The 18,249-nt window shown below is 39.3% G+C and overlaps 1 protein-coding gene across 6 annotated transcripts in view; it reads right to left on the bottom strand.

Annotated features, from left to right (window-relative positions):
• The window catches only part of LOC145687823 (uncharacterized), a 118,084-nt gene extending 105,488 nt beyond the window's left edge, over positions 1–12,596 (bottom strand). For 3 of the 6 annotated variants that reach the window (XM_081761260.1, XM_081761264.1, XM_081761259.1), the window contains exon 1: positions 12,437–12,595. In XM_081761260.1, the coding sequence (XP_081617386.1) occupies positions 12,437–12,505 (69 nt within the window). In that variant the 5' untranslated portion in view covers positions 12,506–12,595. The other 3 variants (XM_081761261.1, XM_081761263.1, XM_081761262.1) reach the window with 3 other exon arrangements.
• Positions 12,597–18,249: the final 5,653 nt, after the last annotated feature.

The raw sequence follows: 18,249 nt of genomic DNA, 5'->3' as shown, positions 1-18,249 counted from the left end.
CCCCTCTGGATTTCCCTGTGTTAACGCACAGATCTCAAAATCAACTGGGAAATACTAAGGGGTGTACTAAATGTGTGTACAAAATTTCATGCTTCTATCTTGAGTAGTAAGGGTAAAGAAACTATTTAACAATGAGCTAAGAACATCCCAACAATGCCCCAGATGACCCGGATGTAATATAAAAATTTCCTCAGACATCCCTATTTATCCTAGGATGATGATTTGTACATTGTTCTCTTCAGAATGAAACAAATTTTCAAACGGTACCCTTCGAATGTCTCCATCGTGTATCTGGGGCGGGTAAATCACGAAAAAAGGAATTTTCTGTTAAAAATATTTTTTTAGAAAAATTCTTACCTCTGTGGACCCCTCCCCCTGTTTTAAGGCAGAGATCTGAAACAAATCTGAAAAATACTGAGGAGTGCACTGAGTAAATGTGCAAAATTTCAATCTTGTAGGTGCAAAAGTAAGCCCGCGAAAAATAGTATTCCCCAAATACCCCAGATTCCCGTATAAAACAGGATCTCAGGTAACAGTTTCCTGAGATATCCCTATTTATTCTAGAAGCATAGTACATATATAATTTTCTTCAGAATAGAACAGCCTTTCAAACGGTACCATTCATATGTCTCCATCTGAGACGGGAAAATCACGAAAAAAGCTATTTTTTTAAAAAAAAAATCCTTTTTTAAAAAACATTTTTGCCCCTCTGAAACCCGCTGTTTCCACACAGAGATGTGAAAACATCTGCAAATTATTAAGGGGTGCGCTGAACGCGTATGCAAAATTTCAGTCTTCTGAATGCAAAATGTAAGCCGCCAAAAAGCTATAATACGCATAACAAAAAATATCTTTTTAAATTTATGACATCTTCACATACTATGCCTCAACGCAGAAAGGCGTGAAAACATATGTAACGTGTCCTAAAATGCCTCCAGTCTTGAAGAAAACTTAGCAAAAAGCCTTATTGGTACTTTTTTAATCGAATAATGAAGATTCTACCCTATCATCTAAGAATAGGTGATATAATTTAAAAGATTAAGCATTAAGGAAAAAGTACAACAACGTTTATCAAAATGACACCTTTTATCACAAAAGTTACTGATATTTGGCAAGGGCCTATTTTTAAAAACTCAGAACTAGCTTGCCGCATGAAATACACAAATTTCGCCTAAAGCTACAAAATTAACAAAAAAATGTAGGGGATAGGACCCTTCTAAAAACGCCCTATTATCTAGGAACAAACAGACACGCACAAAAAGGAATTTTTATCTTAAATGTCGATGGTGATTTCCCCATTGAAATAGTTAACGATTTTAAAACCCAAACCCAATGTTACGAAAAGAATAAAGTAGGATTGCTCCGTTACCTGTTCAAAACGGGATTTTCCCTAATGATCCCCTGCATGACACTTGTTTTCATCTATACTGTACATTTCAGTCTCATTGTATTATGATTATTGACTTCCATAATCGAAATAACAGAACATAAACGGGATTTTACTTATTTTCACTTTAAATTAATTTATTTCAGAATTAGATTTAAATCAACGATTTTTATTAAAAAAACCAAGTGATTTAAATCTTGATTTATATCGTGATTTAAATCAGACTGATTTAAATCAACCCACCCTGATGCTAACAGTGGATAAATGTCAAAACCAGAGAACCTTAATTGTGACTCGAATACGTCTAATGTATTGTCTCACAATATTGATATTTACAGATAATTCATGAAAAAACAAAAATTCAAAAATAAACAACACAAAATCAAAATCACTTTACAAATAGGGTTAATGTTAAAAATACGTCACAGATAAGACAGACGACTTCCTTTGTCGTGTAAGGAAAATATCACTCAAATGTATGCTCTTCCCAATTAGAAAACTTCCAGGGGAAGTTAAATAGTACGGGGGCAAGATTTTTGAAAATTTACTTAATAAGACTAACGTCCAAGGACAGTTATAACTTGGTTTGATACTAAATAAAAGAATGTGAGTTTTGTTCTTTTTTTTTCCCACAGTCCCCTCGATGTTCTGTCCACTCACCCCAACGTTACTTTTAGGGGTAGGAAGAAAATTCGAAAATCTCTCCTAGAGAATTGCATAAAAGCTTTAAGTTTAAAATTGGGTCTCGATATTGAAAGTATGTTGAACGGTATTTACAGCCCCTAGGCGAATGTACTTCAGGACAAACCAGATGGACAGATCGAAAAATCGATTTTTTCGGTATGCATGGGAAACGTGTAAATCTGTTGAAATCTTTAATTTAATTTTTCCACGATCACTATACTTTAATTTATTCTCTCCATTCGTCACTCGCAAGTAAAATCACACCACAAATTCCACTTTTACCAATTTTTCACTATTACTGGAAACACTTGAGTTTCAGCAATTCCCAAACAAGGAATTACAGTCAGAATGACTTCAGACCAGATAATATTTGCTCATAGAAAGGAAACTTTGTGACTATATATATATATATATATATATATATATATATATATATATATATATATATAGAAGGGGGATCAACTGAAACCCGTTCGTTCCATGCATTATTGGTATAGTGTGTAGGAGGATATTGTTTATTTAATAGTGTGTAATGGCTAATGTTCCTGTGTGTTGGGTGTACGAATGTTGTTGATACGAGTTTCCGTTTTGCAGGTATAACGAGTGAAGATGGCGTTTAAGATCCCCAATCCGTCCAAACAGGACCAGCGTGCCGTCACCCAGTTTCTGAGTGCCGAAGGTTGTCAACCAGTTGAAGTGTTCCGGCGTATGAAAGACATGTATGATAAAGTTATTCTGATAGAGCATGCGAAGCAAATTGGTAGCGGGGCAAACGCCCAAGGAGTCCTTGATCATACTTTATATATTCACTTGTACACAATACACGTAAACGAAAGGAAATAGGAGACAGGTTAGGTTTTTCGTCACAATCTTTACACTTCACATCGTATGTAAGTAACGCGCACTTAATATATTTTCTGTTATAACCTAAAAATAAGATAAATTAAAGTGTTGCTATCTCATCAAATTCTAAAGTTTTTCCTTTCCATATTTCTGGTGGATCTAACTTGTGTTTAGTTTTGTTCTGATACTTCTCTATGATTTCTGTAAATACAACAATTCCTGACTAGTGCAACATCTATACAATATAAGCAGTGTACGCTTATTTACATCCCTAAAATTTTCATCGTTGCCCATCATTAGTTAACACCCTGTCCTCACTTCGCAAAGAGCTTAATGGTTCTCTTATGAAGGAATCCACACTTATCTTCCCCTTTCAGTAATTTATTTTTACATACATACGCAACTTTCAGGCAAGACACCCACTTGTTTGTATTACTTACATAATGCTCTATTAAAATAACTGTATATTCTGTAATTTTAAAAATATACGTATCCAAAAAGTAAATCGGAATCCTACATATAAGTACATATTTCGAATACTACATTGCACTTCAAAGATAAGCATAATAGCAGTGCACATAGATGTGCTAAGTCATGACAACCACATATAATTTCTGAAAAGCAGCTAACATTATATCCATTTTCTCTGCAAACAGAAATTAACTCGTGATGCAAATGGAAAATTGTGTACATATATTATTGTGTGTATATAAAGTGTATTGAACAGAACAGAACCATCTTTGGCCTTTGTACCGGAGAGTAGGTCCAGTATTTTCAGGCTTAAAAGCGTTAATATATTGTTATTGTTTGGGCCGATCGCCCCTCCTTGAAGATCTGGTCCTTAAATAGTAATTTTTCCCTCCTGCAGAGGGCTCCGGGGTTCACTTTTGACAACCCTCGGAATTTCTTTCTTTTGGGCGGACAAGTGTGTTTTTAAAAAGAGCCGTTAGACCAGTTGCTTTTGTGTGTGTGCGTCCCTATGATGTGAACGTGTGGTCGTCGTCGTGCCTACAGTGTTTTAGTGGACAATACCGCTTCCATAGTTTGAATTTAATGTGTTCCTACAGTTAATTAATTGTTTGATCCAGTTATTAATAAATAATATATATTCAGTTATAGAACCTTCTAATTTTAATATATGTGCATAGCAAAATACCTTTGCTTGGTTCGTACATATTTAATGGTCCTCCGGGCGTGGACCAGTGTAGGACACAGTCATTACAGACAGAGTGTGAGTGATTTCAATTAAAACATTTTGTGTCGTGTGAACAAATAACTATGGAAGCTCTAGCAATCAAAAAACGGACTCTGAAAGCGAAAATTACGCGGGAGGAGAAAGCGATCGCTGCTTTATCGGCAACAGAAACCAGCTTCATAGTGGTTCACCAGGGAAGAGTCAGTGACCTTCAACAGGATTGTTCGAAGCTTCTGGATAAGATTGCAACCATTTCAAATGATGAGCAGTTTCAAAAAGAAGAAGAAGAGCTAGCGGAAATGGACAATCGATTACTGAAGATGTGTGTGGTGCTAAGGGATTTACAAGTTGTGGAAAACAGTTCGGTTTCTTCTTCAGAAACAAAGCAAAGTAGTGAGGTGAAATTGCCCAAAATACAGTTACCCACATTTACAGGTAATTTGTTCGAGTGGCTTTCCTTCCACGATTTGTTCGTAGCCTCAGTACACAGCAACGATAAATTATCTGGTGCTCAAAAACTGCAATATCTAAAAACATCCCTGAAGGGCGAGCCAGCCCAACTCCTTCAGGCGATGCAAATTACGAACAGTAATTACAAAGAAGCATGGGACATTCTGAACGCGCGGTATCACAATAAACGTGAAATTGTGAACTCAATTCTCAAACGCTTAATTACGCAACCATCCATCCAACAAGAATCGGCAACGGCGTTGCGTAAATTAATTGACACAACGATGGAGTGTACTCGATCGCTGAAAGTGCTTGAGCAACCAGTGGAGCATTGGGACGCGGTTTTAGTTTATCACACTAGACAGTGAGACTCGAAGACAGTGGGAACTTTCGTTAAATTCCAGTGAACAGCCATCTTTCGACAAGCTGGCGGCATTTCTGGACAACAGAGCTCGCGCTCTGGCTGTTTCGACCAATGGGAAGACTCGACACTCCGCAAGCAGTGATACAGTGAAAAACCGAGAAAAGAGGCTTGCATCTTCTCATGTGACAACTGCACAACGGACTCAAAGTTTGTGTGAACTATGTAATTCAAACCATCCACTATACAGGTGTTCCGAGTTCGTCAAACGTTCAGTGGCGGAGCGTATCGCGCTCGTGAAAGAAAAGAACTTGTGTTTTAATTGTATGCGCAAGTCTTGTCGGAAGGACAGTTGTTCATCCGGAAATTGCCGCAAGTGTGACAAAAAGCACAATACAATGTTACATTTCGAACGAGATGATGCGTTACCAGAGCATGATTCTAGTGTCATGTCACATTTTGCTTCCGAAGCAAGTGTGCCGCATGTTCTGTTGTGTACAGCGATTGTAAAAATAAAGGGAAAAAACAGTGTGTCATATCCCTTCAGAGCTCTCCTAGACTGTGCGTCAGAGACTAGTTTTGTAACCGAAAAGTGCGTGCAAAAGCTCGGACTACAAAAAATAAAATCCAGCGTGGTGATCTCGGGCATAACGGGAGCAGGGGTAGGATCTGCAAAAGCGATGGTGAACTTGCAGTTTCAGCCGTTAGGTCAGATGAACGAAACGTTCGAAACAAGAGCGATTGTAGTGACGAAGGTAACATCTGATCTCCCAAAGCAACCCTGTGCGGTACGTGACGTTTGGGCGCCGCCGTTTGGGCGCGGACCTTTGGGCCCCGCCGTTTGGGCGCGAAGCCGTTTGGGCGCCAGACGTTTTGGCGCGAGTTAAATTAAAAAGTCATTATGTTAGGCGCTTAGTACTAAGTTCGAATCAAGATATCACAAGGTGTCTACTGTAGTGGAAGTCCTTGAATTATACTGGATTTTGTTTTACATACTAGAAATACTGTAATTTCAAAATTCTAAAAACTGAATTAACAATTAAATTTTGTAAATTTAAATTTCAACCAAAGTTAAATGTGCTTTTTATTTGATAACTTTTCAAGCCAAAGGTAAGTAGACCAGACTAGATATGATTGACTGCATTACATAGTGAGTCTATTCCATTAAAAAACTTAAAGCAGGCCTTCTACTGTAGTTATGCAATAAGTATGAATATCAAACACATTTCTAGTGGCTAAATGACCAATATATGTATACTTAACTATTATTTTTCACTTTGAAATCGTTCTTTTTTTTCCTTTCGTCACTTTCTTTAATGGAGATTAAATGCTTACAATGGAGTGAAAAAAAGTGTTAAGTTTTGATTTTTATATTAGAATGTTAATAAAAAAAAAAAAAAAAAGTGATACCAGAAGTACGACATACTGCAGTTCCTAAACTCAATGTCTTAGACACCCTGTATGCGAAATATCTTTCCCTCAGCTCGATTAGGATTTAGGATTTTTAGATTTGTGGGCTCTCGGCATCTAAGGCCATTTAACCCGTTACGTTTGAGGGAGCACATTATCCGGGGAAAGGGAAGGAAGGAAGCGGCCTGGACCTATAAATTAGGTACCACCCCGACATTTGCCTGGTGTGAATGAGGAAAACCCAGGAAAACCTCATTCAGGGTGGCTAGCCTGAAAGAGCGTGTTACACTTTTTCGACCGAGTGCCCCCACCGGGAATCGAATCCGGGACCGCTCGCACCGAAGGCGAGAGCGTTAGCAACTACGCTACGCGGAGCCACTTCCCTTAATTCGAGTGCGCGGAAATCTTTTATTGGTAGTTCTTTATTGAACTTAACGAAAAGAAGAGTTTGGCAAACGTAATACGAAAGAAAACAAATTTTAATATTCATAAGTATGTAATTATCAACTTTTTTAAAAAATACAAAAATTAAATCAATATGTTTTAATTAACATTAAGAAAATTATTAACACTTCGTCTGATTTTTTCATTTCCTAGCTTTCTTATATAATACAAAAATTAGATCAACATTATATCAGAAGTACAAGAATCGTGAACAAGCGAAAAATCAATCCATGAAGAGGTTAGGCAACAAATGCCACAAACGCATTAAACTATTTAATTTAGATGAATAAATAAAATATTTAAGATAAATGAGGTGAGATAAAGATAGAAATGTAGGAAATGTATATACATTGATTAGCGCTTAGTTTTCAGTGCCTAGCATACTTTATATGTCGTAAATTGTGATTTTTACTATGTACCTCGCGCCCAAACGTCTGGCGCCTAAACGGCTTTGCGCCCAAACATCCGGCGCCCAAACGTCCTGTCCCGACCCTGTGCCAGTGCTTCACATTGGCCACATTTGAAAGGGTTAAAGCTAGCGGACCCCACTTACAATATAGTGGGCCCCATTGACGTGCTTCTTGGAGCGGATGTGTTTCCATTATTAATGCTCAGTGGAAAGCGTGTTGGACCACCGGGTACACCCGTAGCTCTAGAGACTGTTCTTGATTGGGTGCTTTCTGGTAGCGTAGGTACCACAAGTGGAGCCGTAACAGTGGCGGCATATCGTGCATCATGTGAAGTGGACACAACCCTTCGTAAGTTTTGGGAGCTAGAAGAAGTTACTCCCAAAAAATACTTGTCTGAAGAAGAGAAGAACTGTGAAAAGCATTTTGCAGATACTCACTACCGTGACAAATATGGCCGTTATGTAGTGAGATTACCATTCAAGGAGAATGCATCGCCCTTGGGAAAATCACGTGACATTGCAGTCAGAAGATTGTTACATTGTGAACGCAAGTTAGCAAAACAACCTCAACTTCAGGAACAATATCGTGCGTTCATGGAAGAATATCTGATGTTGGGGCACATGGAGCTTGTTCCCCCAGAAGAGAAGAACGTGGCACCTGAGAAAAGCTGTTACATCCCCCACCACGCAGTTCTAAAACCCACGAGTTCAACAACAAAATTACGAGTGGTCTTTGACGGCAGTGCGAAGACAAACATCCGGGGTTTCTCTAAATGAACGGCTAATGGTGGGCCCGAAGCTACAAGACGACATTTTCCCACTTTTGGTGCGATTTCGTGGACATCAAGTGGCCTTATGCGCTGACATTGTCAAAATGTATCGGGCAGTGATAGTAAACAGAAAAGATGTTGACTTTCAAAGAATTGTGTGGCGCAATTCCGCGAACTCTGCTGTAGAAGACTACCGATTATTAACGGTGACATACGGAACTGCCTCTGCTAGTTTTATAGCTACTAGGTGCCTCCAACAGATAGTAGCAGACGAAGGTGAAAACTATCCCTTGGCAGCAAGTGTACTAGTGAGGGACTTCTTTATGGATGATTTTCTGGGTGGCTGTGAAACTGTGCGCGAAGCGATCGAACTCCAACAACAGCTAATTCAGTTGCTGAGAAAAGCAGGCTTCGAGTTGCGAAAATGGGCATCCAGTGAACCGGAAGCGCTAGAAGCCGTACCGTCTCATATGCGCGAAGTGTCTGTGCCTTTCAACTTCAACAATGACAACACTATCAAGACTCTCGGAGTGCAGTGGTCACCAGTCAGTGACGAGTTTGGATTCAGTGTTTCTCCCCCCTTGCAGCGCCACGTGTGGACCAAGCGCATGATACTATCTGAGATCGCCAAAATCTTCGATCCACTTGGTTTCCTTTCACCGGTAACCATCAAGGCAAAGGTGCTTCTGCAGTCGTTGTGGAAGGAAAACTTGGGATGGGATGAAAACCTCCCTAGTTCAATGTGCGCGGAGTGGAAAGAATATTGCAAGGAACTGTCCCTATTAGAGGAAGCAAAGGTTGAGCGGTGCATCATACCTCCCAACGCTAAAAAATGTCAAGTAATTGGCTTTTCAGATGCGAGCGAGCGGGCTTATGCTACAGTGGCGTATTTGCGGGCCGAGCTTTCAAACGGAACGGTCAGTGTGGAGCTAATTGCTGCAAAAACTAAAGTGGCTCCAATTAAAACTGTTTCTCTTCCTCGAATGGATTTGTGCGCTGCATTATTGCTGGCGAAGTTGCTCAACGCAATCTCAAACGCTCTTGTGTTTGAGGTGCAAGAGGTAAAAGCATTTACCGATTCACAGGTTGTGTTAGCATGGATTACTTCTTCCCCTGACAAATGGAAAACATTTGTGGCGAATCGTGTCGCGGAAATCCAAGAAACAGCTCGTGCAGCGGAATGGTGTTTTGTAGACGGCTTGCAAAACCCTGCTGATTGTGCCTCCAGGGGTGTGAACCCTAGTGAATTATTGTGTCATTCATTGTGGTGGAACGGTCCCAACTGGTTGTATGATGCAGTGTTGCCAATGGCTGCAGGACCACCCCTCATATCTGACAAGGTGACGGAAGAAAGAAAAAAGTGTGTCAGTGCTATGTATGTAACTACAGTGGATGATATCACTAGCCGTTATTCATCTCTGCTGAAAGTGAAACGCGTTGTAGCCTGGTGTCGTCGCTTTGTCTAGAACTGCAGAAACCCCCTTCAAAAGCTTCAAGGCCCATTAACAGCAGAAGAGCTGGAAGGTTCTTTATGGTGTTTAGTGAAAGAAGTTCAAAAGCAAGCATTTCCTGAGGAACTGGAATGTTTGAAAAATGGCCAACCCCTCCCACCTAAAAGTCGTGTTTTGTGTCTAACTCCTTTCATTGATAGTGATGGGCTTTTGCGTGTTGGAGGAAGACTGCAAAATGCAAAAATCACTATAGACAAAAGACATCCGGTTTTATTACCAAAACAGCACAAACTCACAGAGCTTTTGATTCAGAGGGAGCACCTCAATACGCTCCACGGGGGTCCTCAACTAGTTTTGTCACTTCTTCGCGAAAGATTCTGGGTTGTTGGTGCGAGAAATTTAGTAAGAAACATTATCCGAAAATGTGTAAGGTGTCATCGGTTGGAGACCAGAACAGAAACTCAAATCATGGGACCGTTGCCCCCGGCTCGTGTAAACCCGAGTAGATGCTTTTCTCACACAGGTGTAGACTATGCGGGACCGTTGCTATTGAAAAACAGTCATGGGCGAAGCCGAATAAAATACAAAGCATACATCGCTCTTTTCGTATGTTTTGCTACTAAAGCAATACATCTCGAGCTGGTGTCTGACGCAAGCGGTGCGTCATTTTTAGCGGCGTTAAAGCGCTTTGTATCTCGGAGAGGGCTCCCTAGTGATATGTATAGTGATTGCGGCAAGAATTTCGTAGGAGCCAACAAGGAACTCAGAGACCTGATCCAACACAGTGTGCATACGAAGGGAAACCAGCTGACTTCGTCCTACTTGAGCGAACAGGGCATAAGATGGCATTTCAATCCCCCCTCTTCCCCTCATTTTGGTGGTTTGTGGGAGGCTGGTGTGCGTAGTGTGAAACACCATCTTAAAAGAATTGTGGGTAATGAAACTCTGAGTTATGAGGAGATGAACACCATCTTGACCCAGATTGAAGCAATTTTGAATTCACGTCCGCTTATCCCCTTATCTGAAGAACCTAATGACCTATCTGCGCTAACACGGGCACATTTCCTTATAGGAGAACCGATGCTTGCTGTTCCGACACAAGATTTCACGTTGTCAAAAATGTCCCACCTGAAGAGATGGCAATTAGTGCAGCAAATGGTACAACACTTTTGGCAGCGCTGGTCTCAAGAGTATTTATCCCGTCTACAGCAGAAGCCAAAGTGGTGGACCCGCCGTGATAACCTCAAAGAAGGAGACTTGGTGCTATTAAAGGAACCTCACCTCCCCCCTCTACAGTGGAGGCTAGGTCGTATCAAGGACATCCATAGTGGTAGTGATGGACTTGTGCGAACTGTCACCGTAAGAACAGCTGTAGGGGATTTGAGGCGCCCCATTGTGAAGCTCTCTCGTTTACAGTTTGATGCAAATAGATAGATAAACTCGTGCATTCAAACATCAACTTTTCATATTGTGTTCATGATACTCTTATTCATATTTCATTTTGATTGTGTGTTTTGATTTTCATTTTCTTTTTTTTTCATGTTGTGCTTATATTATTTCTCTCATATTTAGTGTCTCGATTTTCTTTACTTGTTTATTTTGTATATACGGTACATATTGGTGTTGTTTTCTATTTTGCTGCATTACATTTCTCATTATAATATTCATGTTCTTGAAACGCGAGCATTTCAAGATGGGGGCTATGTTTGGGCCGATCGCCCTTCCTTAAAGATCTGGTCCTTAAGTAGTAATTTTTCCCTCCTGCAGAGGGCTCCGGGGTTCACTTTTGACAACCCTCGGAATTTCTTTCTTTTGGGCGGACAAGTGTGTTTTTAAAAAGAGCCGTTAGACCAGTTGCTTTTGTGTGTGTGCGTCCCTATGATGTGAACGTGTGGTCGTCGTCGTGCCTACAGTGTTTTAGTGGACAATACTGCTTCCATAGTTTGAATTTAATGTGTTCCTACAGTTAATTAATTGTTTGATCCAGTTATTAATAAATAATATATATTCAGTTATAGAACCTTCTAATTTTAATATATGTGCATGGCAAAATACCTTTGCTTGGTTCGTACAGTTATCCATCAGGAAATTTACTGCGACAGCCTTAGAAAGTGTTTCCCAAGAATCCACGGATGCATCCACTTTAGGACGAGTTCACCATATAACGTGTAAACACTGAGTCCGGGAATATATTTATAAAAACATGAGTTAGGCAGCCACTAAAAAGCACAAATATTATTTAAGTCAGGGCAGGAATTCAACAGGGGTCCAAAACGGGAGCGAGGCGGTCCGTCCGCAGGAACCAGGCGCGTTACCGATGATGCGTGTGCGCGTGAACGAGGATGTCGCTAAAAATATTACATTCCGTTAAGTTAATTCCTTTCTTAACACATTCATTGCGATTCCTTACCTTTATGGTTTGTACAATTCCGACCCTGCCTTCAAGAAAATATAGACAACTGACCTGTTTGTTGCTGAGGACCTATGATAAGTAATCTTCCACTTTTATTTTTTTTTTTTTGTACCCCATCTAAACGATGTTCAAATTTGAAAATGTGTAACTGTTCCTCCATATTTTAAATTTTTATTGTCTTCCTACACTTCCCACACTTCGTGCTCAATTTCAGTAATCCGTCTCTCTAAACAAAACATACGAACTCCTGTTCGTTGAAAAGCACACGTTATAAAACTAAAAATCGAAATGTCACATGAAACTCTCATGTATTGAAAAGAGTACCTAATTGTTTCACTATAATGTCTGACATCAGCATGCTCCAACTACTAAGAATACTACCAGGACGCAGTTTTTAAGGTACCAAAATAACACATTAAACATGTTTGTACGAGTTTCATACATACACACAAAAGAAAAACGATCCATCATCTCTTTACTGTCAATTTTAGGTATGTTTGCACCTTTACTCTCCGGCACTTAATCACGTATTTCAATTGCAAGCAATCACATATTTACTAAAACATTATTGCAAATGACAATGAAAACTACGATAGACGTGAAAGCCAAAAATGCCTACAATGGACCGTTGCTGAGTGAAGTTGCGTTCTACCTCAGGACTGCAAATGGCAAAATACATTATTTTCATTTGCACAAACTAGCACATGTTTCTAATAGAACATAAGACTCCTGAAAAGTAAAAGAACTAATTGTATTAGCTTTTTTTCCTGGAATTAATGTGTCACGTTACTTACAGATAATGACGATAAGAAAAGTACACTATCACAATCACAACAAACATACCGCCATAACGGTTTTTTCGATTTCGCTCTGTGTTGCCAGAACATCACTAAAATTGTTCACCGTTAATTTTCCACCAGAATCTCAAGCGATAGAAAGCTAAATTACACCAACAAGTAATTAAGGGCCTTATGCAGAGTCGTTTTGACGCGTTATTAGAGCCATACTAAAGAGTTCGACTAACATATGTTTCCTGCAGTAGTGAAACCTTTAGTATGATGCTAATAATACGTCTAAACGACTCTGCATAAGGGCCTTTAAATATTTAATTTGTTATTAAATACTTAATTCGCTCTTATTAATTAAATATCTCAAATGGAGAGAATAATTTTACGGAAAGTGATTGAAATCATTTCCCATCTTAGGAGTCACAATAAAATGTAGCTGTAATGATAACCCAATTACATGGAGAATGAAGTTAGCTTAAAGCCTGTCTCAGACGGGACTGAAGTAAGGCTGCGATTCACGATGTAAAACTCACGACCTTATTTAACGATCGTGTGAGAAGTAACTTGCCCTTTGTTCAGGTTGATATTTTCTGCTGTCTTTATTTGGATCCTTAGTTGGAAAAATAGAAGCAGTTTCTATTTTCTTCTGGACTTCCATACGACTACCAATCAGAAAAGAGTAGCGCCTGACGACATTCAACTTTACTTCTCGCCGTAATTTCAAAACAATGCTGCATGGATAAGAGAAGCATTACTTATATTAAGAGTCATATGAAAAATATGTGGCCTTATGCATAGACGTTCTGACGCGTGATTAGAGATATACTAAAGGGTTCGACTAACATATGTTTCCTGCACTAGTCAAACTTTTAGTCCGACGTTAATGAAACATCAAAATAACTCTGCTTATGCCCTATGATTTTTTTTATAACGTGAAGCTCGATTTATATTATTAAAAAATAAAACTGCAAGAATAAAAACCTTAGAGAAGGTATGCAGTGAAGTACGTAGTGTCCGCCCGAACATTACAGGTGTGAACAAATGTTATTATATCTTTTAAAAGAATAAAAATAGATGAATTAAGTGTATTGTGCAATTTGTATACAAAAAAAATGTAACACGTTTTTAAAAAAGTGTACAGGTTTACTTTTGGCCCAAGAATCGAAATAATTGTTCAAAAATTAGAATTCCTTTACTAATTTCATCCTTATTGTTTTCTAAAGGATTTGTGCTGAGCGACATGAAAATATTCACATGGCATAATTAAAATTCAAGGGGGTATCATAAGCAATAGTTGAAAAATTATAATTGTTTTACTATTTGCGTATAAATACAGCGTCCGGATGCATGCATAAAAACTACAGCCCAAAAAACACAAAATATCCTGCGCTAGGTCGCTACTAAAAAGCATGAATGCTATCGGTATCTAAACGAAGCTGGAGGGCCTGAGTGGGGGTGCGTCAGTGAAGGTGGGTATCCGCATAAGCGAGGGTAGTGAAAACGAATGGGTTTTAGCAATGATATGAGTTTCAATAGCATTTGTTGTGGTTTCATACTAGTAGCGTTCCACTTGTAAACAAAATACAACTTCTGTACACTTGTGCAGAAATTCACCACCGGTAAAAATAATTTCTATACAGGCATCTTTCATATGAATTTACTTATTTTATCCGACGTAAAGCACTTGTAATAATTTTACACTAGTAATCCTACACTTATAAGGATAAAATTCAGATGTGGTGCGCCCAGTGGCGTTTTTACGATTTTGTTTCGGGAGGGGCTTTGCTAACTTTCGGGGGGTCTTTGCCTGGAAATGTGAAAATTCTGCAAGATATTTCATTTACTTTACTATACTAAGTAACATTTCGGGGGGCTTAAGCCCGGAAGCCACCCCCTTAAATACGCCACTGGAGTAAACCAGCACAGAAACAGAAACAATGAGAGTTAATTGTCATCAGTATTGTGTAGCCTTCGTACAATTTTAGGGAACAGTTTTACAATGCTGGCACAATACCGAAAGACCGGATGTAGTGCATAAGAGGAGCTCCCGGTGCGGTATAAATTTTTTAATGGGATATGTGGGCATTTGTTGTGGGTAGTGGGCTGAGCGAATACACTCAGTGCCTATACTAGAAAATTGCTTTCTTCTTTATTTTAGCTTTCCGCATTTGATAACTGCCCTCATTTACATATTTGGACAAGTCATTTGATTTTCAGTTCTAGAATCTGGTGGATCCAAGGATCTACAGACATTTTTTCACCTGATACAGACTCCCTCATGTTCGTATCTCGCTGTCGAATTTTCGGAGTTACTAATTTCAATAGCATATGGAATTATGAATAGTCCATTCTGAAGAATTTCTTTTTTTGTACGAACGAGGAACTTCTGCAAGTAGTTAATTATTCACCGCTGAAAAGACGGTGCTTTCCTGTGCATTATTGCGGCGAAGAATTCACTCCCTGGTCCAGCAGCTCCTCTTTACTTATTCTCTCGTTTTCTTTTGGGGGCGAAGGGAGGGCGGATTTTTGTGTCGACAACAGAGCAGATATCGCTGATACGGCTATTTCATCCTCTTTGGATGAACTCGTATTGTAAAATAGAAAAACAATAATATTTACAATTACGACAGTTGACTGCCCTGTGCGTAACACATTCCTCAAGTGTTTTTCGTCTGTTTAATACAGCGACCACGAAAGGCTCTGCTGGTAAAATCTTCCTCGTTTTAAAGATAGTCTGAGACCCCTACATCACGTCAGGATAAAAGAAATTGCATGGAAGTTTGAGTTAAGCAACACTGTCAAGTTGTAACCTGGGTTGAGGCCTTAGTTAAGAACCGTGTGAGATAGGCTTTAGTATTATCAGGAGTATCAACCTCAGCCAGAAGCGTCATTTAGGGTGTGCAGGAGGGGCAATTGCCCCCAACGGTTCGAGAAATACATACATTTTAATCAATTGTCTAATAATATACTAGTACGAAACGTGATAGTCTTACGTTGGTGGTGCTCTTGCCCCCTCAATCAAAGTTTGAAATGACACCCATGATCTCAGCCACCCCGAAAACTATGGTTTGGACACTAATTTAGGGCTAGGTCCTTTCAAATTACTTTTACATGTCACTCCTTCCCACTCCCATCTCTCACCCTTTGAACCTTTTTAACCCTCCAATCAACACCCCTTGAACTTTTCGCCCTTTGGATACACATTACCATATGAGTCAAGTTTAGACAAACCACTCAATATAATTTTTGAAAAATGATATTTCTTTCACAAATTACCTTCTTATTGTCTTCCACAAGATTTGCGCTGGGAGACATAACATTACCCTGCGTAGCATAGATAAAATTCAAGGTGGCCACCAGAAGTAATTGTTAAAAAATTAAATTCTATTTGAAAAGTAACACTCTCGATAATTAGAATTCTGGCTGCGTACGCCATCTTGAAAAGCGCTACCTTGCGTCTTATATTACCTTGAATTTGTATCCGTAGCTGACATTAAGGAAACGAAGGAAAAGAAAGAAAAAAAACATTGGGTCGCCGTTATTCCTTCTTACACTATAATTTATAGACCAGTAAACACAACGCTACTTACTCCAGATTCTTGTACACTACTTGCGTTGTCAATGCTAAGGAAAAGACGAGGAAAAGAAAGAAAAAAAGATCATTTAGGATAACACCATATATCTTGCATCTCTGTTTATTTAACTTTCCTTGTAATAAACGCATAACAAAAGACTCTCATTGACATTTATGATCGTGGATAGCTAGATTCAGGAAAAAAAATCTTTATATTCCGTTAAGTTCCTCAAACCTTTTAACGCCAACACCACTCAAAGGTAAATAACAATATGAATTAAGCCACACTGTACTAACAGTAAGAGAGTTGTTTACATTTCTAGACAATAGCACAAAATCCTTGGTAGGCTACTTCACCAAAGGAAATTTACCAATTACATTACCACTCGTGAACATCTCATTGCAAAGAGAGAGAGAGACCTACGGCTGCGTCGATTAACCTTCCCCCTTTTAGCACATAACTTCTCCACTTCACCCGCATCCAACCGCTAAGAGGGCATTTCCCTCGACATTTACTATTAGCAGCGGCGGTAATAACATTGAACTCTGTAGCACATTATGGGGAACACAAAACCAGCCAGTGAAATTAGACTCGACTTCTGACACTCCCGCATTGAAGTACGAGAGGTATCGTACACCCACCGTCTTAACGTGCCTCACTGATCTAGTGAGCAACATCACAATCAAACGTAACAGAACAACTCGAGAATGCAAACTTTGGGTGCGGCGACTTAATGCTTAGATTGTAGATTATATAGATATACATATGTATATAGTTATTGATAAACAATACGGAATGCCCGCTGCTAGACAGACATAAACTAGCCATCGCTAATCAATCTTTAATTTATCAAATAGAATGCCTGAGAGAATAGACAATACGGAATACCTGTTGCTAACATACATGTGCTAGATGGCAGCTAGTAATATATTATACATCTAGACAACTCTAAGAGATGATCTTATTCAGAGCAAGAGAGAAACGGCTTTGATATCAGACTACCCCGCTGGCGTATGATTCAACTTACTGGATAGAGACTCACTCTCGTTTACTCGGACATATTACGGACAAAACTCATTTCGGACAATATTACGGACATTGTAAACTGACTCGGATAATACATATATATGTATACACCAAGAAAAACTGAGAATTATTGAACGTATATTATTGTTTGTTCATAAGTAATCTGTAGTAAGATAGTGAACACACGAAGACATTGATATGACGTTAGATATATTTAAAACAATTTAGACAACTATAAATGGTGGACAGTTTCTTCCGCAACTTCCCGGATGATACCAGTTTCTTCACAAGACGGAATAAAAAGAAATATACATATTTACCTAGTAGACAGTTACCAAAGCTCACCCGACCGTGGTTTCACTTTACGAATAGGGACACTGTGGAAACACTGTGAAACAGCACTCCAGGGTGGCGACCGGTCCTGATGACTCCTCCAACATCTCACCATGTGTACAGCCATAATCTCGGCGTGGATTGATCACACGACGAGCCCTCCTGGGTTAATAGCAAAAGCATACGTTCCGCTACTATCTCCACCAGGTAGACAAACAATCACTGCAAAGCTGCTGCAATGTTCATCCTCACAACAGCGACCACAGTTAGACACATTAAATTCCAAAGAGGCAGGCTGAGCTGACAACAAGTAATATAGGACGAAGTCCCTTGCCGAGAAAATGTAGTAAGGGTGGACGGAAATTCACCACGTCAAGAGAAGGAGGCCATACATCAATCGAGTTCAGTCTCGGAGACAGCACAAAAGGGATTTCTGAACTTCAGCTTTCATCACATTAACAGTTAGGAAATATCCAACCAATCTCAGCCATGCTTCAAAACGCACAGGTCGAATATTTGAGTAAGTTCTCTTGTGATTCTTGTTTATACCCGCTAGCCTAGCATACCGTTCGACTAAAACAGCTTCTTTAAATATTTATATTAGATAACAGCCACTCACTGCATAATTCACTGTAAATTAATATCCGAAAATATGGACAATTGTGCTTTTCGCCTCACCACGACCATGTTCGCAGTTCGGAAAATAGCGG

This window comes from Thermobia domestica, chromosome 6 (assembly GCF_964235325.1).
Source record: "Thermobia domestica chromosome 6, izTheDome1.hap1.1, whole genome shotgun sequence".
NCBI lineage: Eukaryota > Metazoa > Arthropoda > Insecta > Zygentoma > Lepismatidae > Thermobia > Thermobia domestica.
Note: the sequence above shows the minus strand (reverse complement) of the source record. Positions and strands in the feature narration are given on the sequence as shown.